Source organism: Centropristis striata, chromosome 22 (assembly GCF_030273125.1).
Source record: "Centropristis striata isolate RG_2023a ecotype Rhode Island chromosome 22, C.striata_1.0, whole genome shotgun sequence".
NCBI lineage: Eukaryota > Metazoa > Chordata > Actinopteri > Perciformes > Serranidae > Centropristis > Centropristis striata.
Genome location: NC_081538.1, coordinates 6,789,826 through 6,811,124, shown reverse-complemented (window position 1 = coordinate 6,811,124; position 21,299 = coordinate 6,789,826). Strand labels below are relative to the sequence as shown.

Here is a 21,299-nt window from a genome sequence, read left to right as displayed (position 1 = left end):
ATATTTTTTGTACGACAAACATGGTGCCAGTGTATTTTACAGTGGAGTACTGTATTTTTTTTATTTTTAAATGTAATACTAAATACTGTTTTGGCTGATATATACATTTACGATGTTTCATTGTTACTGAAACTGAATTAACCCATTTATCATTTTACGGTCTTTTACTGTCATGGTTTAGCAGTTTTTCACCGTAAAATCTACAGACATTTTTTACAGTGCATATTTTACCGACCAAAGAAAAATCAGTGTCAGTTTAAGTGTTTACGCTATTTTAAAAAAATGTTTTAATTGCTTTACCTTGCTGTCTGACAGCCCTTTCCCACAGGGAACTACAGCTGTAATGTTGCTGTTTTTAAAGCCACCAGACTCCTTTGACAAAACCATAGTTTTACCTTGCAGAACACAAGGGGTTTCTGGTCTACAGCTGCCTTGATTGGTTAGTTTCTCTGTGTTATTGTGAGACCTTCGTATCTGAACTAATGTGGCGTCCACAGCAATACATTGCTTATGTTGACTCAGCAAGTCGTGTTCACATTATTCATAACCTGATTGATTAGCTGACTGTGGTAAACTACATCCCTGCTTTTTGGTAAAAAGCATTTCCATTTGAAAAGAAGGTTAAAAAAAATGCTTTTTCAATTGATTTCTCCTTTAGCTCATCATCTGGTTGGAGCTGTTGCATTATGTAGTTCTAGCCCTCATTCAGTCAAGTATGTCCTTTATTTATCATTAGCTGATGCTGTTTTCTATGCTATTGTACAATTACTGTGGAGGGAGGAGCTCACTGTCTTGATCAGTGGGACTTCAAAAGAGCCTTCAACAGGATCCAGCCAGAGGCACCTACGTCTGTTGTTGTTCTTTCCAGGGTTACATAAACACTTTAATTCTCTGGTCTCTTCCCAAACAGACGAGTGCTGGATGCAGCTAAAAGAAACAACCAGACGGGTCACTTCCTGTGGGTGGGTTCGGACAGCTGGGGGTCCAAAATCTCCCCCGTGATTGGCCAGGAGAGAGTGGCCGAGGGAGCCATCACCATTCTTCCCAAACGAGCATCTGTGGATGGTAAGATAGTGCGTGAAGAAAATACAAAAATACATGTAATGCACCATTTATGTCAGTACACACACAGTCAGTAATTGAAAAGAAACGGGGATCACTTGAAATAATTTGTTCGAGATGACAAAACCTTTCATCTGCACTAACACTCTTTCTTCACACCTGGCTGTGTGATAAATGGAAGGAAGTTGAAGTTATGTGTGTTCACAGTCTAATAGATCAAATTAAGGGGACAGGGAGAACAACCTGAAACAGAAAGTGAAATACACTCATGTTCTCTAACTCCTGATCCCAGCGGGTAACAAGTCTTTGCCATTAGGCCAGGGAGGATATCCTCATTTGGTCCCTGTCAGAGCTCCCTATTAGATAATTGACTCCTGGAGGGACAGAAAGGCGACAAGATATAAACTGAAAGTGAGGGCGAGAAAGCCTCTGTTGAGGTTTAAATGAATCAAAAGTTAACTTTGGCTGGTGGACATGAGCAAACACGCTATGGGGTCTTCAGATTGACAGAGTAGTTGTGAATGAGACGGAACCAGTGCAGGATTAATGAAGAGTGATTACATTGAATTACCAGTTTATTAAGCACGGATCCTACCTCTGTTAAACTCAATATGGTCAGTTTCAACATGGTCTCACAGAATTCCGTGGAATAGCCACGGAATCACTCAAATTTCCGTGAAACTGACACGGATTTCGCTACAATGCAACTTAATGACAGTCATATCCCGTGGCTATTCCAACATACAAAGTGATTATGTACATTCACTGAGGGAATATTTAGAAAATAAAACATATATTTCTCGCTAGAAATGTGATCAAAATCCATTTTTATGCAGAAACTAAGTCAAAATATTGATTTTTTCACTAAAAATGAGAGAACTGTCCGCCATGTTTTTTGTTCTGACGGCTGGGACCTTGAAAGTCACGTGACTTGGAACAAACCAATAGGAACAAATATCCATGGAATAGCCACGGGATGTGACTGTCATTAACTTGCATTGTAGCAAAATCTGTGTCAGTTTCACGGAAATTTCAGTGAGTATTCCACGGATTTTGAGTTAAGCGAATCCGTGGCTATTCCATGGATTCCTGTGAGACCAGGTTCTTCAGTTTTTAATCACACCCAGTCAAAAAGGTGTTGATTCAACTCTAAGGTCATTTTTAATGCAGTAGTTAATAAGATGTTTCAGATATTCTGTCTACCACATCTGCCATCCTGAGGGACACATTTGATAATTTTACCACACTAAAATACACAAAATCCCCTACCAATGTGGAACACAGGAAGATAAGTTGTTTCCAAGGCAGCAACTAATGGGGATCACAATTTCCAATAAACCAAAGCATTGAGTCTGTTTTTATCTTTTCCCTTTAAGCCTACTATCAGTTTGGTTTATATTGTGTTCACAACACTGCATATTCTATAAACACTTTTTCATTTAAAGGAATGTTCTCACAGCTCCATAGTACAGACACACAAAGAGATAAAAGTGCTTCTAGCTAGAGTGGAGTTTTACACCTGTAACAGGCTGTAACAAATCATTTTACCAATTTGAGAAGAGTTTTAACTCCACAGAAGTTCCATGGAGGGTTGCAAGGTTGTTATAAATCGGGCAGGTGGTCAGTTCTGGTTGTTCCTGGCCTGCAGTGCAGCAACCAGATCCTTGCATCTTGCAACAGCCAGGCAAGCTGTTTTTCCCGTGCTTCCAGGGAAAACCATCATGGGATTGGGTGTCCCAGAGAGTCTTGTATCCCCAAACAGATGCCCACTTGGTGGGGATGTATTTCTTAATGTTGTCTTTACTTTACATTACCACAAATGCTTATATTTTCATTTTTACGACTATCACATCTGGGACTGCGATGGAAATCATGTGTTTCCAGATGTGCTCCCTGTGGAGCTACACAGGGGGGTGAGCCCAGTGTTCCCAGCAGTCTAACCAGCAGTTGAGCTGCACAGGTGCCACAGGACCAATTTCCCTGACAGCAGAGGAGATTAATCAAGGCGGCTCTTGTCACCTTTTACAGCGAGTCTGGCGTAGCACAGACTGCCCAAGTCAATCCGGTAGTCCTTAGTGATTTACCCATCCTCCATGGTTTGTTTCACATGTACTGTGTTGCCCTGAACTACAATCCCAGTGGTGTGAGAAATGACTCCTTCTTTATTACTGCGGACAGGTGTAAACGTTTCCTGCGGTCTTCTTGGGGCATACCTGAGGTCTACTGCCACAAGAATTAGCTTCCACTGTATTCATACCTTACACACCACTGATAACATTAACAAGGGTTATAAAGCAATGTGGCCATACAAGATGTCTTTTAAATTCAATTTTGCCATCTTTTCCTCATAGACAACAAGCATGTTTGCCAATTAATTGTGGTATGAACAAAGTAGTATAAGTGTAAGGAGTCTTTTGTCTCACATATTTCTTTTTTTTTCGCCCATCTCTTTATCTCAGCCTGCCAGCCTCTGACAGGTATTTCCATTCCTGCGAGTAGAGAAATATGTTCCTTCCTGTTTCTCTCCTCCTCTCTGCTTATTAAATTGGACAAGTAGCCAACGTCGACTGTGAAAGCTCAGTCTAAAATGTTTGCTCTCCCTGCTCTCAGCTTCAGTATTTAATAGGAAGGCCTATACTGGATCGCTCCACAGAAATGGCTTTTTCAGTCACACTTTAGATCCATAGGCTATTCATAAGATATGCCTTTGTGAGTCACAACGTATTACACCAGCTTGAGCATTTAACTTTTTACTACAGGCATGCTGAGCGGAAATGAAGCCTTAACTCCTGAAGCACAAGTGCCCTCCTCACATTACACCATTCAACAAAATCTAAAAAATAACTCAAGTAATTGGACTGGTGCTGGTTTATTTTTGTAATGAACAAGTAGATGTATTCATTGTAGTTTCAAATAGAAAAATGAAAGCCTTTCTTCACTCTGTATTTTTTCTTTTCTTTTTTCAGCCTTCGACCGGTATTTCCGAAGCCGTTCACTGTCCAACAACAGGAGAAATGTTTGGTTTGCTGAATTCTGGGAGGAAAACTTCAACTGCAAGCTGGGGATGCATGGTAAACGACCTGGCAGCCTGAAGAAATGCACAGGTAAGAAAATGCCCTTTTTACTTAATATGAGCTTTAATAGACTTAATATAAGAAGTCGAGCACCATTACATCTCCCATTGGTTTGTGGATTACCCTTTTAGGGCTTCAGTTGGCATTTTTGCTATCGCCATCTTGGTTTTTATAGCCAGAAGTGACCACATTTGGACAAAAGGGTGTAACTAAGTTATCAGCAAGAGCATGAGCTAGCTAGCTTGGTAAGCAAGTTGCAGAAATGATCACGCTCCCTCAAAGAGTGTCTTTTACTCCAACTGGACAAGACATCTTTAGGCTACGTTAAGACTGCAGGCAAATGTTACCCAAATCTGATTTTATTGCTCATATGTGACCCAGATCTAATTTTTTTATGACAGTAAGAACAGCACAAATTCATTTTTTCAAATCGGAAACAGGCCACTTTCCTATGTGGTACTAAATCGGATACATATCTGATGTTTTCCAATGCTTCCTCAGTCTGAACGGTTGTGTCGCATTTCATCCGACTTTTACGTCACTCTAGCTCCCTAACTGTGGTCAGAAAGCCCAGGGAGATGTGTTTTCCTCCAGGGTTAATCCCCTTCACTTTTAACAACAGAAAGCAATACAAAGGAGCTCAACTTGGTCTTCAGAAGACGCATACTTCATTACCTTTTAACTGTAGCTTGCACTGCACATTTACTGCTTAAATGACCACCTTTACTTCTTTCTCTTTTCTCACACACACAGACCCCGCCTCTTAAAGGAGACACGCAATTCTTCCAACGCAAAGTTAAAAATGTTGCTCTTCTGTGCATGCGGGTCATTTCGGGGCTGTGATCAGTTCACACTGGAGTCTGACATAGGCCACATTACAAAAATAATGTGAACGCAGCAAAAAAATCTGAATTGAGCATCAAAGCCTGCAGTGTGAATGTAGCCTTAGATCACCAAAATGTGAGATTTAAATTTTTTGAACTATAACACACTGTGAATTGTCAAAGTCATGGACAACACTGTGGAAGCGACTTGTCTATCACAAAGTAACCACGCCCTGAAGCATAGCCTGCTTTACCATCTATTTTACACTAATTACACTACCATCATTTAACAAAGTGGCATTATGTACTGTATTTTTCTGTCGAAGACTAGAAACTAGAGATTGAGACCATACATTGATGAGAAAAATGCTTTCTGAGATAATGAATCAAGTTAGAATTAGGGTCAATTTTAAAAAGACTTATTTGTAATCAGTTGTATTTTTGCATTAAGTGGAGTGGCCCCCTGCTGAGCATTAAAAAGAAGGGAGATTTAAGGTGTTGCTGCTTCATATTTCAGGCCCGGAGCTGCTTGGTTGCTACACTCCATTGTTCCCACCATTTGGGGGAAAAAACAAAGAAGCTCAAAATGCCTGATAGCCACAACAGGCCTTTGCAGGGTGTAATTACATGGACTCTGATCTGATAGCTCCACAGAAAAGACACAAAACGAGATAAAAGTGCTTCTAGCTAGAGTGAGTTTTTACACTTGTAACTGGCTGTATCAAATAATTTTGCCAATTTGAGAAGACTTTTATCTCCACAGAAGTTCTGTAGAGGGTTGTAAGTTTTTCCTTGTAGTAAATCTGGCAGGTGGTCAGTTCTGGTTGCAGTGCAGCAACCAGATCCTTGCATCTTGCTCAGTGTCAATTTTCTTGTCTTGTTTGATGCAAAACAAGGACTAGCTAAAATGCTCATCAATGCGGCTTCCAAGCGTAGCAATCCAAAAACTATCATGTTTTTTTTTTTTTTTTTATCTCTCTCTGACATTAATTCACAGCTTCAACTTTTTTACGAGATTGAAGACACCACAGAAGGAAATTCCCCCTCAAACCAAACTGTCTTTCTGGTCTTTTCCAATGGGGCAGCCCACAAAAATCTCTTCAGATTGACAGCATCACTGTGGATTGTCTAAAGCTTCATTTGAGCATCCTGGCTCCCAAATTAGTATTAGTAGTGATATATATATATATATATATATATATATATATATATATATATATATATATATATATATAGTGGAGAGCCTATTAACACACATATCACACTAGCTGTTAGGCTCCAAGAAGCAATACAGCTCAACAAGAACAATCTTTTGTGTACTCAAAGCTAAAAGGAGAAATAATTGGCGTATGCTCTAGTAAATATGGTAATTTAGTCTCTTTAGTGTGTGGGTGTGTGTGTGTGTGTGCGCGCGCGCATTTGTGCTCTAATAGGCACTACTTCCTGTTGACATTTTTTTGCATATGTGTTTATGATATGTGCGGTTTGACCTGTATTTTGCTGTCACATCAGAATGCCTGCAGCTTGTTATTTTCCACAAGGCCAAGCACTGCTACTGATGTGTAACCTGTGTGTTTTGTGCTGTGTGTGCATGTGTGTGTGTGTGTGTGTGTGCGCGATATAGATAGTGCTGTGACAGCTGCCACGGCCTCCACAGAAAAACGTTGCACTTAACAGCAGAGCCAGTGATACCAGTGGACATTACCCACATGTATGTCCATTTTCACAAACATAAAACCTTTCAGGTGTAGGTGTTGTATGATGTCACGCTGCTGTGATTGAGTCTGTATGTTTGTGTGTCACAGTGAGTATTCCCCCTCTGACGCTCGCCATTAGTTCACATAATTAGGTTTGTAAGGGCTGTGACTCCCATTGACCGTCTATTACCACACGTGGCATCTGTGTATGTGGGCGTGTATGTGTCGAGGGCCCTGCAGTCGCACGACAAAGTCCATTAATTCCAAGTGCTGAGGTTCACGACCTCCAAATCATCAACACAGAAGCCAATCAGCAGCCTGCTGCTCAAGGTCGGAGTAGTGACACAGCTGATGGGAGGATGTGGAAATGGGTGTGATTATTGCATGTGATTGGGCTGAGAGGGAGAGACAAATGCAAAAGGGAGAGAGTGTCAACAAGTGTGAATAAGAAAATTACCAGGAAGAGGGGTTGAAAAATAATGTTTGGATGCACAAATTAGGAACAGAGGGACAAAGAAATGATATTCAAGTACCTGACTGATGAAGGAAAAAACACCAAATTAGAGAGGACAAGCCAATAAGACATATAAATATTGAGAAAAGTAGATGAGAGGGGGAGGAAATGAGAGAGAAAACAATCTTTCAGAGCTCATTTCGCCCAAACATGACCTGAAAAGAATCAACAAATTTGTTCAATACATCATGTTCTGCCATCTTTAAACTTGTCTCCACTAAAAACAATTACAAACAGCAGACAGCAGACTCAGAGCTGTGAAAAGCCTCTTAAATAAAGTTAGTTACATTCCACGACAAAAAAAAATCTCATTAAATGTGAACATCTGCTGTTTTAGCTGATAAAAACATCAATTACACATTTTGAATGGTGTGATTTATCTTCGACATCTTTGAAATAAAATTATTATTGAATCAGCATAAATATTACAACGCTATGCGCTCTTTTCATTTAAGAGTGTGACATATTCTTTTGCATTTCTACTCAGAAACTGGCACCACCATAAAAAATAAACTTTTTTTTCCGAATGTTTGGGTTCCTCTGATGCTGAATAAGCTCATCAGTGTTTCATCAATCAGTCCTGAGCTACAGTACACTTTATTTACCTAAATGACTTGCAAAAGCATATTTAATTTAATGGAAAAATTCCTACTCTGTATTTTTTAATCATCATTACTGCCACTGTATTCCAACCAGTGCTGGACATCTTTCCCCCAGTGCAATAAAATCATTTTAATGATTCATTTACAGTACAGTGCTTCAGCTTTCAACTGTCATCATTTGATCTTTCATAAAAAGAACAGTAAGAACAAAAGAAAAGGGGAATCCAAGGCACTCTGACTTCTGAGTGTAGTAAAAAGCTTTTTTTTCCCCCCTCTCCCTCAAACGTGGTTGATATGCTCATAAGCACATCAGCAAGAATAACTCAGATACTGGGATAAAACTCTGTTCTGTTGAAAGCGTGCAGTCAGGTAAAACTGACGCCTGAGGGGGAAGCTGACTGAAGCAGACACCAGATCACAGATAAGCCTACATACACACTAACATGGTCACAAACACTCACATGCCCAGTGGCTGCAGATAAAATCATGAATGAGTGCACAAGCTCTGTGTTAATTAATGTGATACTTTAGCACCTGATCTTCAAGTCCCACTGGCCTTGTTTTATGATGATGCGGGTGCACTTATACAAGCACTCTTTCTCATAGATATACACACTATTTTTTTCATAAATCAACTAACCTGAACTATGACACAGAATTGTCTGTGAAATAAAACGATTTTGAGTCGTAGAGAGACATTCTCAGTCCAGTGAGGTCAATCATTTTGTTATAAATTAAAGCCAAACAACGCCCATGTTTAGCATTCATACATGTTATTCCTAGAAAGTCTTCCAAAAATATTAGTGAGCAAGAACAACTCTCTCCTAAATACCAAAACTACAGTGTTAAAAGAAGATTTGGCTATTAAAAAAATAAACACAAAATCAGTGTCCCATTCATGTATATGGAGCAACTCCAAACTTTCCCCCTATGACATCACAATTTTGAGACAAACTTTTCTGTCAGTGATGAAAAAGTACTTAGATCCCTTACTTAAGTAAAAATACCATTACCACACTCTGAAATGACATCACAGCAAGTAAGTCCTGCATTCAAAACTAGCAGTAAAAGTACAAAAGTATCAGAATAAAAATGTACTTAAAGTATCAAAAGTAAAAGTACTCATTATGCAGAATGGCCACACTCAGATTGCTATAAATATTTCAAATATATTATTGGATTATTATTATTGATGCATTTATGTAAGCAGCGTTTTAATTTTGTCAAGGTAGGGCTCATTTTAAGTACTTAATATGCTGTTATGGGGTGCTATATATATATGTATATATATATATATATGTATATATATGTTTTTCATGTTAAATCTTGACCTGAAAAGTAACTAAAGCTTTTGGCTAAATGTAGTTGAGTAAGAAGTACATTATCATGTTAATGCTCATGTTGAATACAGACATTGACTGAACACTTCTCTCTTCTTCTGACATAGAAATAACATATTTAAATTCTTAATATAGGTGGTGTTCCCCTTAATATGTAACTTTGCAGAATTGTCAGTTGATCAAAGCTGTACTGGAGCAGTGTAAGCAAACACAGCGGGGCCACCAGGCGAAAACGAGGATGCCTCAGAAAATCAAAATGCAATTTACGCTTCATGTTTGTAGGAAATTGGCTTTGCTCAGATCTGTTTCCCGAGTAAAAATATTTTAATGCTGAATCTGAGCCTAATTGGAGTAACATGGCAGTAAAAATGATGAAGGCACAAATACAGAATTAGATTCATGAAAGAGCTCAGATGCAATTGGTCGCTGCACTGCGATCTCCCACCCCTTCCAGAAAACGCTGCCCACCCACCTGCCCGTGTCTGCCCGTAATCTCATCATGATCCGCAGGATGGATTCACTGCTCCTCATAGAAAATGAGTGTGTGGCAGCAGCTCCGCCTAACTCGCCGCACTGTGACTCCAACTGATCCATCAAATCATCACACCCTTGTTCTGTGCATTTCCCTGCTCTGGGCTGGACACAGACACACACACTGCAAAAAAGTCAACTTGTATTTTTGGCCTAAAACAGTGATTTAATTTGGTAAAACTTGGAAATATAAATTATTGACATTTAGGGCAATAATGTAAGTTAGCACAACAAAGGAAGCCAGTTGTCTGCTCAAAAACAAGTTTGTGAGTTGTTGTTACTTATATCTTTAAGTTGGGGTTCACAACAAGGGACAATAGTTCTGATAACTCTTATTTCTTTGTTGTGAAATTTGGTCATTAGCGAAAGCTAGCGGCTAACTGATGCTAGTGGCGCTGCTTGTTACAGCTACAAGAGTAGCCATTAGCGTATCAATGGTAACTCCAAATTGTGGTCACAACATTAGCTGACATTCATAGCGGCGTTACAATCGTGCCAGAGAAATTCAGAGTTGAGCAAACTCAAAAACAAAACTTAAAATATTTAGTATAATTGTCCAACTTAAAATTTTATCGAAGTTTGTTGCATTGAAATTTTGAGTTCACCCAACTTTTCTTTTTTTGCAGTGCAGGGACAGGTGTTACAGAAACACACATAAACAAACAAACAAACTCTTCACACACACACACACGCACGCACGCACACACACACATTCTGTCCAAACACACACACATTCTGTCCACACTCCTCTCTAGCTGGGCCCATCAATGGATCTATTCCACCAGTGGATAGCATTGGTTGTGACAGGAGTTGTAAGCCTCAGGTACACACAGAGGAATTAAAGTGCAGTACAAGCAGGAAACAAGGTTGTTACACTGTTGGCAGTTGTTTTTTTTTGTTCTTTTTTCTTTTGGGGGTTATGACTCATTTCACTTTCAAGGGAATTATATCATTATTGTTGCTTCCTTTTTCTTGGCTGTTGTGGTCTTTCTTTACTTTGTTGGCTGTCAATCTTAAGTTAACCGTTCTCTTTGTTTGACTTTCTTTCGCCGTGTCTCTCTGACTGTTACACTTCTCTTACACTTCTTCCTGTTCTGTCAAATTTACTTTTAAAGTGCTTTAAAAACTTTTTGGGATGTAATATTAACAAAGCACTGCATGAATATAGTCAAAAGACTTGGGTGGGAAAAAATCAATTCCTAGATGCATCGCAATTCTGTCTTGAAGGATTAGGCCGCAAAAGTCAGTGAGCAGAAAAAAAGAATGGAGCTTGATGTTGAAATATAACAGATGTAAAAAAGTGCATTGTTATGTTATCAAGTTATTCACAGTGTGGATTTACTACAAAGGTTGTGCTACAGGCACACTTTTGTTTCCTTTCTTGATGGTTCTTTGAAATGCTGGAAAATATGTTTCTAAATGTATCCTTCCAGTTGAAACATCTTTTCCATTTGTTCCTTCTATTTTATAAATGAAGGCTAATGGAAGTAAATCCATCTGTTTATTTTAATTATGGATTATTACAAACGCTATGTTTTAAAAGATGCAAGTAGTCGCACAAGGAGAAAAAATAAATCATGCATCGTAATCAAAAATGGAATTGTTTTATTACCACAACCTTTCAATCGGCATTACCACCCATAATCTGCAATATGAATTATTCAAACCACAGAAAAACTGTTAATATTTAACAATTAAGAAGCAACAATATATATAATCTGTCTCTCTTCCTTTTGCTCTGCTTTGCCTCACTAATATTTTCATTTGCTCTAATGCCCAACGGTGTGTGCTTAGTCAAATCTAAGATTGTTCACATGCTCACAAAACCTAATCGGCCGTGTCATTTTGTTACGTTTCACTGTAAATGTCAAATAAAAGCCGGATCCATAAATGAAGGAGATTATTACATCAGCACTTACACTTAAATAGTTATGATGGGCTAGCTATCTTTGAATAGCTATTTGTGGAGCTATTTGCAAAGCTATTTGTAATAATGTACATTTTATGCAGCTGTATAGTTCGCACTTGCATTGCCTATAATGGATGAATCTAGTGTTGCATGCTGGGTTTTATGGGTTCAATAACATCCGACTAAATGGGGAGAAACATGTGGTGCAGATACAGGCAGTTAACAGTGAACCAAGCAAGAGGAAATCACTTTGTTTTGAATGCTAAGTACAATTAATAGGGGGAAATGTTATGATAATTGGTTCACACATGGTACACAGTGCAATAGCATGACCCCCCATGCATTACATTACACGGGCAGCAGAAGAAATATCACAAAATATATTCAGTGTTTATTTTATACCACATTATGTGCTCAGGTAAAGGAGATGAGGTCCCGAAAGTAATATGCTTCAGCAAATATTTGCCAAACTTAAGGTCACACCTATGAGAAAAGCGTGAAGCATATTTTATCATTAGCTAAGAGAGATCAAATCTCTCACTCAGGTGAGAATGACACTGTTAAGGGTGCAAACTCTGCAGAGAAAATCCTCTCATAATAGTTAAAGCTCTCTGGTACTGCTTTCCCTGATTAGCAAGATTACCATGAGACTGTAGTTCCCTTTGCAGCTGCCTAATGAAGGTTCTGCTGTAACTTCCATCCGACTTAATGGGCAAACACAGAAGATTATCAAATGCATACACACACCACACACACGTGCATTAAGCTTTACATTTCCCCAGTTTAACATAAAATATTTATACATAACAGAGTGTTATTAATGGGAAAATTATCTTCTAAAAGCTACTAGGCGATAATTTGATGCCCCTGCTTTCTGAATACGAGAATGCTTTTCTTACTCAGTAAAAAACTGCGCTTTTGAAGATGCAAAGTCTTCATCCAACACGAGCGATGTGTGCATGGATACGTCTGTTTGAGATCCACACTACAGTTCCAGGAGTTAATTAGATCCTGACTTAGCCCAGCATGCACACATTTACCCTCGTGCACAAACACATGTTCGCTCGCTGCAAATAGACCATATCCTAACGAGGTCGATGGGGAAGGAGAGTTATTAGGCTCGCAGGCTGGATAAACTGTTCCCTCCCCTGTGAAAAAGCCTCAGGGCCGAGCCGACTGAAAGATGGAGACAAACACAGATGGAGAGCTTGATGGACAATTAGAGACAGACAGGCACAGACAGACAGATTGCAGTCTGTGAGACAGATAGTATTTTATGACTCTTTGCAGCATTAGTTTCCAGTAGGTGATGGAATGTCATCCAGCTGACATGAAATTATCGTTTTCATCTCCTTGTAGAGGGCTCTGTGTGCATCTGTGTGACTGATTGCAGAATGATGAGTCATACATGCATACCATGCATGTAATGTGTGCCTGGATTCTTACACAGAGTAGCTCCTATCATAGGTAATACTATGTGGTTGAAAGCATCAGTGTGGAGCTGCCCATCTGTCACTGTTAGGCCGCAGACACACAGTCACACACAGTGAGTAATCCATCTTGAGCAGGTTCAGCATACCCACTGTTCACTGTGGCCCTGTCGCACAACTCCCTGTCACTGATGCACACCCAAAAGCACACCTGCAAACGGGTACAGACACAAAATACCTGTAGCACACACATTAAATGCACATGCACACCTCTAGCTCAGCATAAATTACAACAGTCTGGCAGCATGGATTAAGCATTTATACTACTGGTCAAAAGTTTTAGAACACACCAACTTTTCCAGAATTGAATTGAAAATGATGCAGTTTAATGTCTCAGTCTACTCTGAAATTAATGCACATTTAAAATTCTTTATTGAGCATGATAGTGTTTTGAAAATAAAAAAAAGATTCAAAATCACATTTTATGTTGAACTAAAGGACTCAAAAAAGACACAAAATGACCAAAAAAAGACACAAAATGAATGAATGAATTCACTACTTACCTTCGTACCCTTTCAAGCTGTTCATTTGACTTGAACTGCTTGAATTTCAATAAAAACTGGAAAAATTGGGGTGTTCTAAAACTTTTGACCGGTAGTGTATATTATTTATTTATTATTATTTATATAAATTATAGTAGGATTAATACATTTTTGGGACATTACATTACATTACATGTCATTTAGCAGACGCTTTTGTCCAAAGCGACTTACAATAAGTGCATTCAACCTGATGGTACTAGACATAGACCACAGGAATCAAGTAAGTACATAACTTTAAGAGCTAACTGTCATCGCTACAGGAGTGCTATATGTTAAAGAAGAAAAGAAAAAAGAAGCACATTTTTTTAAGTTTATAAATATATATGTTAGGTGACCATGACTTAACCGAGGTATTGTTGGAAGAGATAGGTCTTCAGCCTGCGGCGGAAGATGTGCAGGCTGTCTGAGGTCCTGATGTCGGTGGGGAGCTCGTTCCACCACACTTTGATGCACTGGAACAAGCTGTATTGTTAGCAAACAGTTGCACACATCTAACCCCAGCTGACATTTTTTGCTTTAATTTAGAGTGTGGATTCATCATCCAAGAATTTTAGGTCACGTATTCATTCCCCTTTTAGCTCTGCTTTGGTCTCCACCAACTCCTGAAGAAACCATCTCCCCCTTTTGCTTCTAAATGCTCCACTGTGTTAACCAGCTCGATGCTTACTCTGTTTGTCTGCTGTTTGATGCTGGGGAGGTAGCATTCAGTGTGACAATTATAGCTGTTTTGCCAAAGTTGCAGGTTGTAAGACCAAACCAAGAAACAAAAAAAAAAATGTTTAAATGCTTTCTAGGGCTCAGGAGAACCACAGAGTTGGTAATGATAACTGTCTATAAAAAGGAAACACTATCTATGCTTTAACATTATTTGGCCATCATCCCTATCAATTACTTAAACGTATCATATGCAGAAAATTCCTGAAAAGCAAATCCCTCTCTATCCGACCTACCTGCAGGGTTGTGCAGAGGCCTTGGTGTTATTTCTTATGATTTTCATAGTAACAGTTGTGAAACAATCAGAAAAATGCTTTCTACATATTTTACCTTTAATTTTGCTATTAAGTGTACATATATTTTCAGTGCAGTTTCAATAAGTGATCTGAACCAACTACTCTCTACCAGATGATTAGTTAATAGCAGCAAATATTGCTAAACATGGGCTTGTTTATTACTGAACTAATTGCGACTGCTCGTACTTCTTGCTGTTGCATTCTATTTAAGCAATCTTATCACTTCCCCAGATCCGTGCAATAAATAAAGAGAGGCAAATGTTATCACAACTGATAAGAGTGATATCCAAAACTTTGAAAATAACACTTAGGTTGCAAATATTGATTTTTTTCCCCCTTCAATTTAATTTTGTGTATGCTAAAGTACTCAAGGGGGATTGAAGGGAAGATGACTTTTTGCCCTTATGACTTTTATAAAAAGCAATAACACTGACAGACGTGTGACCAAAAGCCAGATGCATCATTGTTTGTACATCTTTTTTGTCCCTTGTCTTACACTGTAATAAATTGCTGTAAGAAAACAGCCAAATTGTGACAGTAACATACTGTTTTCCATTAAAAAAGTTATTATACTGTAGAAAACAATGCATTCTGGGCAATATTTATAGGTAGCTTGCCGGTTCCCATAAAATATATGACATATATATATGATATTTTCTAAGTCTCTTCTTGTACACATTTTTTAATGGCTGTATTTTATTTAATAACTCATTCAGTATATGGTATATTAAAATTACTGAAGTTACAGTGAAGACAACGCTTAATTCGTAGTAATTGGCTTTCAGACAGTAATATGCTCTATTTACAAAAAATGACTGCATTGTATATTGCAACAATATTGCAACTAGCTTCAGCACTATACTGTGTTTTAGTCTACTGTAAAAATGCAATAAATGAAATGCAGGATTTTACTTTAATTCAGTATGTAGTTTTATCACAGTACCATAGTGTAAAGTAGATAACAGTAAGGGAACTTTAAAATTAACAGTAGAATGCTGGCAACCCTGCTGCCAGTATTTTACTGTTTATTTACAAGACAATTGTTTACAGCGTATGTGTGGTACTAGAAATATAAGGAATAAATGCAAAAATGTGTATTATAACAGCAGATGTGTGTGCATTTTTGTATGTACCTCTTAAAGCATGTATACTGTATGTGCAAATACACACATATTTCTGTGTGCAGTGATAGGTTGTTACAGGTAAAGAGAGAACAAGTGTTGCTCTATAATGTGATTTTACGGTTCATCCTCTCTTCAACAATACCCATTTTCTCCGTTCTCCCCTGCTTTCCCTCTCTTCTGCCTCTTGTTATGTTGTTTCATTTGTGTCTCTCTCCCAACCTTCCTTCCATGAACTTACCTTCTATTTATTGTCTCTCGTTCCTGCTTTTGTTTAGGTCTCTTTTTTCCAATCCTTCTGTCTTGTTTGATCCACTTTTCTCCCTCTCCTCTCTCACTACCATTATTGTGCTCTTTCTCTGCCTTCACTTGTCTCTTTTTGTTCCATCTCCCTCCTGTTATTGTGTGTGTGTATATATATATGGTTGTTCAAGAGTGGGAAGAAAGGAGGGCCGCTGACATAAAACACACATTCCCTCAGCGACACAAGCGAAAATTCTTGTTTATTTGTTTGTGTGAAAGCTGTGCAGGAGAGAGATTATGAGAAGAATAGACTGACAAAAGGAAATTAAAAAAAGTTGCAGAGAGAGAGAGAGAGAGCTAGTGAGCATAGCCGAGATGTGCCAGGACAGTGATTCAGCATAATGTGAATAATGACTAATGAATAATTTATATTAGCTTTGTGTACTCTCAGCAGTAACATATACTAGTAATAATGTAGAGATGTAATATGTCTTAGCCACATATGTTTGTGGCTTCACATTACTCATGAAAAGCTGCCACCAATTGCTCTTTATAAAGCAGAAAACATTCTCGCTGCAGTCAGACTGGAGGTCTGAGGACAGAGGGAAACGGAGATGAAAGAGGAGGATAAGAAGGCAGAAGCAGGCACAAAGAGAGATCTGTTCAGCCACTAAATAACCCAGACATATAGTCAGCAAGAGAGCCGGACAGTGCTTTAGCCATTAAAGGGACATCCTGATTCATTACAACTCTCATTTTTGTATCTCTGGCCGTATTTTCTACATCACTAAAAGTAGCAACGTGGCAAATTAATCATTGACATATGGGGGAGATGCAACATTCCTAAAAAGAAGTCTGGAGTGGATATTAGCATAATGATGATCAAAGAGGAATTATAGAGTAAGTTAACATCAGGGTGCAAATCAGTGTTCCAGTACTCTCTGGGTGAAAGTTTCAAGTATTGAAAGGATGTGCTAGGCTAAATAAATTCTTAGGGTGCTTTCACAACCCAAAGTTTATTCTGTTTCTATCGAACTCTGGATACGCTTGGTTTGGTCGCTTGTGAACGCTCCAATCATACTCTTTTATGTTCTCTGTTGTTTTTAAATGATTGTCTGTAACTAACTGTGCTGCTGCCTGTCTTGGCCAGAACTCTTTTGTAAAAGAGATTATCTCAATAAGACTTTCCTGGTTAAATAAAGGTTAAATAAAAAAATAAAAAACTCTGATGTGGACCAAAACAACCGGTCCAAGACCACTTGCGAGGGAGGGTCTAGGTCCGTTTCTAAATGGACTCTAGTGCGGGTTGAATGGACGGTGAACTTAATCTGACCCAATTACACGAAATTAACCAAAACACAGCGGTGGATTGTGGGCTCCCTGTGTGGGCTTGGACGGACTTTGACTTCTGGATTTTCTACCGCCAACTTTCCAACCAAAAAGGAATTAAACGGCGAGTAGATTTCCAGTCCGCCGCTCTAGTACACCCCCATCTGCACATCTTTTTTTTAAATTATTTGGTCTGCTTCTATTATGCACTGAGAAAGCAAACCAGACAAAATACAAAACTAACCAAAAGTGTCAATTTTCACTCTGATTTGGACGAACCAAACGGGTTATGAAAGCACCCTTAGTCTGCTAATTATTTCGTTAATCTAATCCACAGATCTGTAAAACGTTTCTCTAGAAATACCCATGCCAAGGCTCTCTTAAGCTTGTGTTTACCCAAGATGTGTTCATAGGTTTCTTGATAATAAGTTATTCAACATTAAAAGGCCAAAATTATAAAGTTCCTGTTTTACCTCTGACTGTTTGTAGTATCTCCAGAGTGATGTCACAGTGTACTGACACACTCTGATGTAGACTTCTACATCAGTGCAAAAAGATGCAAATTGAAACAAGCCCCCATGTCGACAAAAGATATTTTATAAAGATAGTGAAGGATTAAACACTGAAGTTATGACTCAGACTCAACTTGATGCAGTTGTGCACGTGGTGTTTTTCTAGAGAGATTATTACCATTTCATGTGCTCAATTTTGGATTTATCTCCACAAAATGGGATTTAGATGATAGACTACCACCTAATGAAGTGGTTTATACCAAAATAACCTCTGTTTCCTATCTGTCTGTTGATCTGACATGACATCATGTTCCCAGATCCATACAATGATATATCTTTAGTAGTATGAGATCATGACATTTTCTCTTTCAGAGTTCTCCAGTCAGTTCTCCTAGTTGAGTAATCAAATCTGCCTTTATATCAATCCTTTCACTCAGCTATTCTGTATTTCCTAGTAAAAAACCTCAAACAGATTCACCGCAGCAACATTTCTGAGAACTGATGCTTGACTTTTTGACAGATATTTTTTCCACACTTTTATTTTATTGACCCGACTGTTAGCCCTCCACACACATACATACTCTCCAGCTGAATTATATTAAAAGTGATATTTGACATTGATCTAGATTCTACACACACACAAAACTTAGGCACCAATTACCGAACAAGAAGACGCACTCACACACATATTCACACACAGACTGGAATATAATGACTGGTATTTGTGCAGCACTGTATTGACATAACCCTTGGCTTCAGTGCTCTCTTGTCAAATCATGTAGAGTAGAATCCTTGTCTGATGCTCATTTCCTATTCTCTCCTATTGATTATTAATTTCTCTCTTGGCAGATTAGCCCTGAAGCTAGCTCTGAGCCAGACAAGTATGTTTATAACAAGAGAACTCGTTGAGTTCAAAGTGTGTTGTGTATGTGTGGGTTTCCGTGGGTGGTTTGGCCACTTTTCCCTTTTTTTTCGTTTTGCAACATATAACTCAAAAACATACTTAATAGGTACAGTGATTTTTAAATGTCTATGAATTATGATGTTTCCCCTATCCTGCCATCTCCCTGATGTCTCTCAGACATGTTTGATAAATGAGAGAAAATCTAATTAAGCAACCTTTATGATAATGTATTCACCACCATCTGAATTGCATTATCTTGAGGTTTATAAATAACATTTTCTCACTTAATTATTCCTAAATTCATCAGATTTTCATCGTATAAAAAGGAAAATAAATGTGCTTGTATATGTATGTGAGCACGCCTGAGAAACATAGAAGAAGAGGGAAAAAAAATTAGTTAAGCGACCGAAGCGGGGAAGGAGAGAATTGAATACGTGTTCCTAATTGATGTTTAATTAAGGAGCTTGTCCAAATCATTAGTCTGTCTGTCATCCGTGGTGCCATCAATCACTCTCTGTGTAAAAACCTGGCTGGCACACTGGTCCATGAAGGCATCCATCAAGGCACTTAGCCAGTCAGCATTCTTGCATTAGCCTCACCTCACTGCCTTAATGTATTGGTTTGTGTTTGCATTAGACACAGACAGCACTGGCTTCACTAGGAAGGCATTCAAGCACAGATTTTAGTGGATCCACCAACATCAATCTCACTGTTGAGACTCCTGGCAAATCAACCAGCTTGAAGTTTTGGGGCTGAACAAGTGTTTGTTTAACCTACAATCACGATGGTGGGGTGATTGAAGACTCAGTTTTAAGTAATGAAACTGTGGTTTCTCAATCATAATCAACGCAGGTCTTGCTGTACGTGCAACGTGTTTGTTATGCCGTATCACAGCAGAGACGTTTGACTTATATCTGTAAATCATTCTGCTGCTTCAAGGGAGATTAACAATTCTGTCTCATGTTGTGGGCTTATGCATGCTGTCAGCTGTGGCGCATCTGATGTGTGCCTCTTCAGAAAGGCACATCAGGGTATAACTGCTACTAAGATATCAAGTGAAACGAACAAGAAACAAGAACTGTAATTGATCAGCTTGGCTTTTCTCCTTTAGTTTCTAATGTCACTGTGCGGTGTGGCTGCTGTTAACCTGCATAGAGTCCATAAAGTGCATATAAAGATGGACAGCCGACAGCTCCTAAATGTGAAGCCAAAACATCTTGATCGCCCCCTGGTGGCTGGCTCCTGTAGAGGTCATAATTCCCGCCCCCTTCCAAGTGAGCAGATTGGACCTTGGCAAAACTAAAAACTCAGAATGAACAGGGAATGCATTTATACCAAAGACAGTAATTAGTTGTTTGATGGGTGTAATGTCATCGACAGCTATGGGTAAACCCATACTGCCTCGCGCGCTCAATTTAATTTCCAACCTGCAAACAGTCTGGAATCTATGGCTGTTTCTTAGCCCTGTTTTAGGGATCCAATCACAGAACGGAGAGGGATGGCAAGACGATGACACGTACTATTGGACAGACGGAAGCTTGCAGTTTTGTAGTTTTCTTACAGATCCAATATGGCTGCAGCAGACGCCAAGCTCTCTTTGGATCTAGCTGTAGACACTGTTTTAGATAGTTTAGAGCCAAAGTTTATTTAAAAAGAAGATCAACGTTTAACTTTACACTCCTTTATCATCACCAAAAAGGATGTTTTAGCCTTGCTTCCGACAGAATTTGGCAAAAGCCTAATCTACCAACTAGCCCCGCTACCAATCGCTGCTGTAACGCCGGTGATCTCGCTACGAGCCGGGGACAGCGGAGCCACCGAGAGATCCGCAGCAGCTCGTCTATTGACCATAAAATCAGTGGATGTGTGTGGCTGAATGACATGAGGGGGAATAAGGCGTAAAAATAAATAATCTTGCAGAAAGTGAGAACTGGAGAAGCAAAGCAGCAAGCAACACTCTCTCACAGACACACAGACACACAGACACACACATCTTCTACTACTACTTCTTCTTCTTCTTCTTCTTCTTCTTCTTCTTCTTTTATTTCTGTCCGACTAGGCACGGGAGGGGCACTGCTGCCCCTTGCCGGTGAAAAACAGCAACACATTTGGTGTTTCGCAAATGGAAATGATGTATTTGTTAGTTTACATACAGAGCGAGGAAGTGGAGTCAGATCACAGTGGTCACTGAAGACGCATGTGGAGACGCATGCTACTGCCAGGTGACAACACACAGACTGAGAGCTGTCCACTTGTGTTCGGATCACTCAGATCGGTTGTTACTGCTAAATGGAAACAGGGTCTGTGTAATGGCATGTCTGGGATATTCTTGTACAGTGGGTATAAATCAATATGCATCCTTTAGACGGTCCGTGCTTGTGTCAAGTTTGGTGACTCGAACATTTATCATTTAAGCTACACAGTACTGTCTGAGCAGCCGTTATTGGAAATTGTTTAAAAAATAATATTTCAAAGAATACCTGGCAGCTAATTGGGTCTGCCGAAGCCAGTCCGGAGAATAGCAAAAAAACGTATTTTCCATCGCAAAATCCTACATTGCCATTCTTTGCATTTCTGTCAAAGAAGAAATACTTT

General features: G+C 39.0%; 1 protein-coding gene across 1 annotated transcript in view; it reads left to right on the top strand.

The window, feature by feature from the left end:
* Positions 1-21,299, top strand: part of grm8a (glutamate receptor, metabotropic 8a) — a 306,788-nt gene that overhangs the window by 208,381 nt on the left and 77,108 nt on the right. The window contains exons 5-6 of the mRNA XM_059325537.1: positions 911-1,065; positions 4,029-4,166. Of these exons, the coding sequence (XP_059181520.1) occupies positions 911-1,065; positions 4,029-4,166 (293 nt within the window). The remainder of the gene's footprint in view (positions 1-910; positions 1,066-4,028; positions 4,167-21,299) is intronic.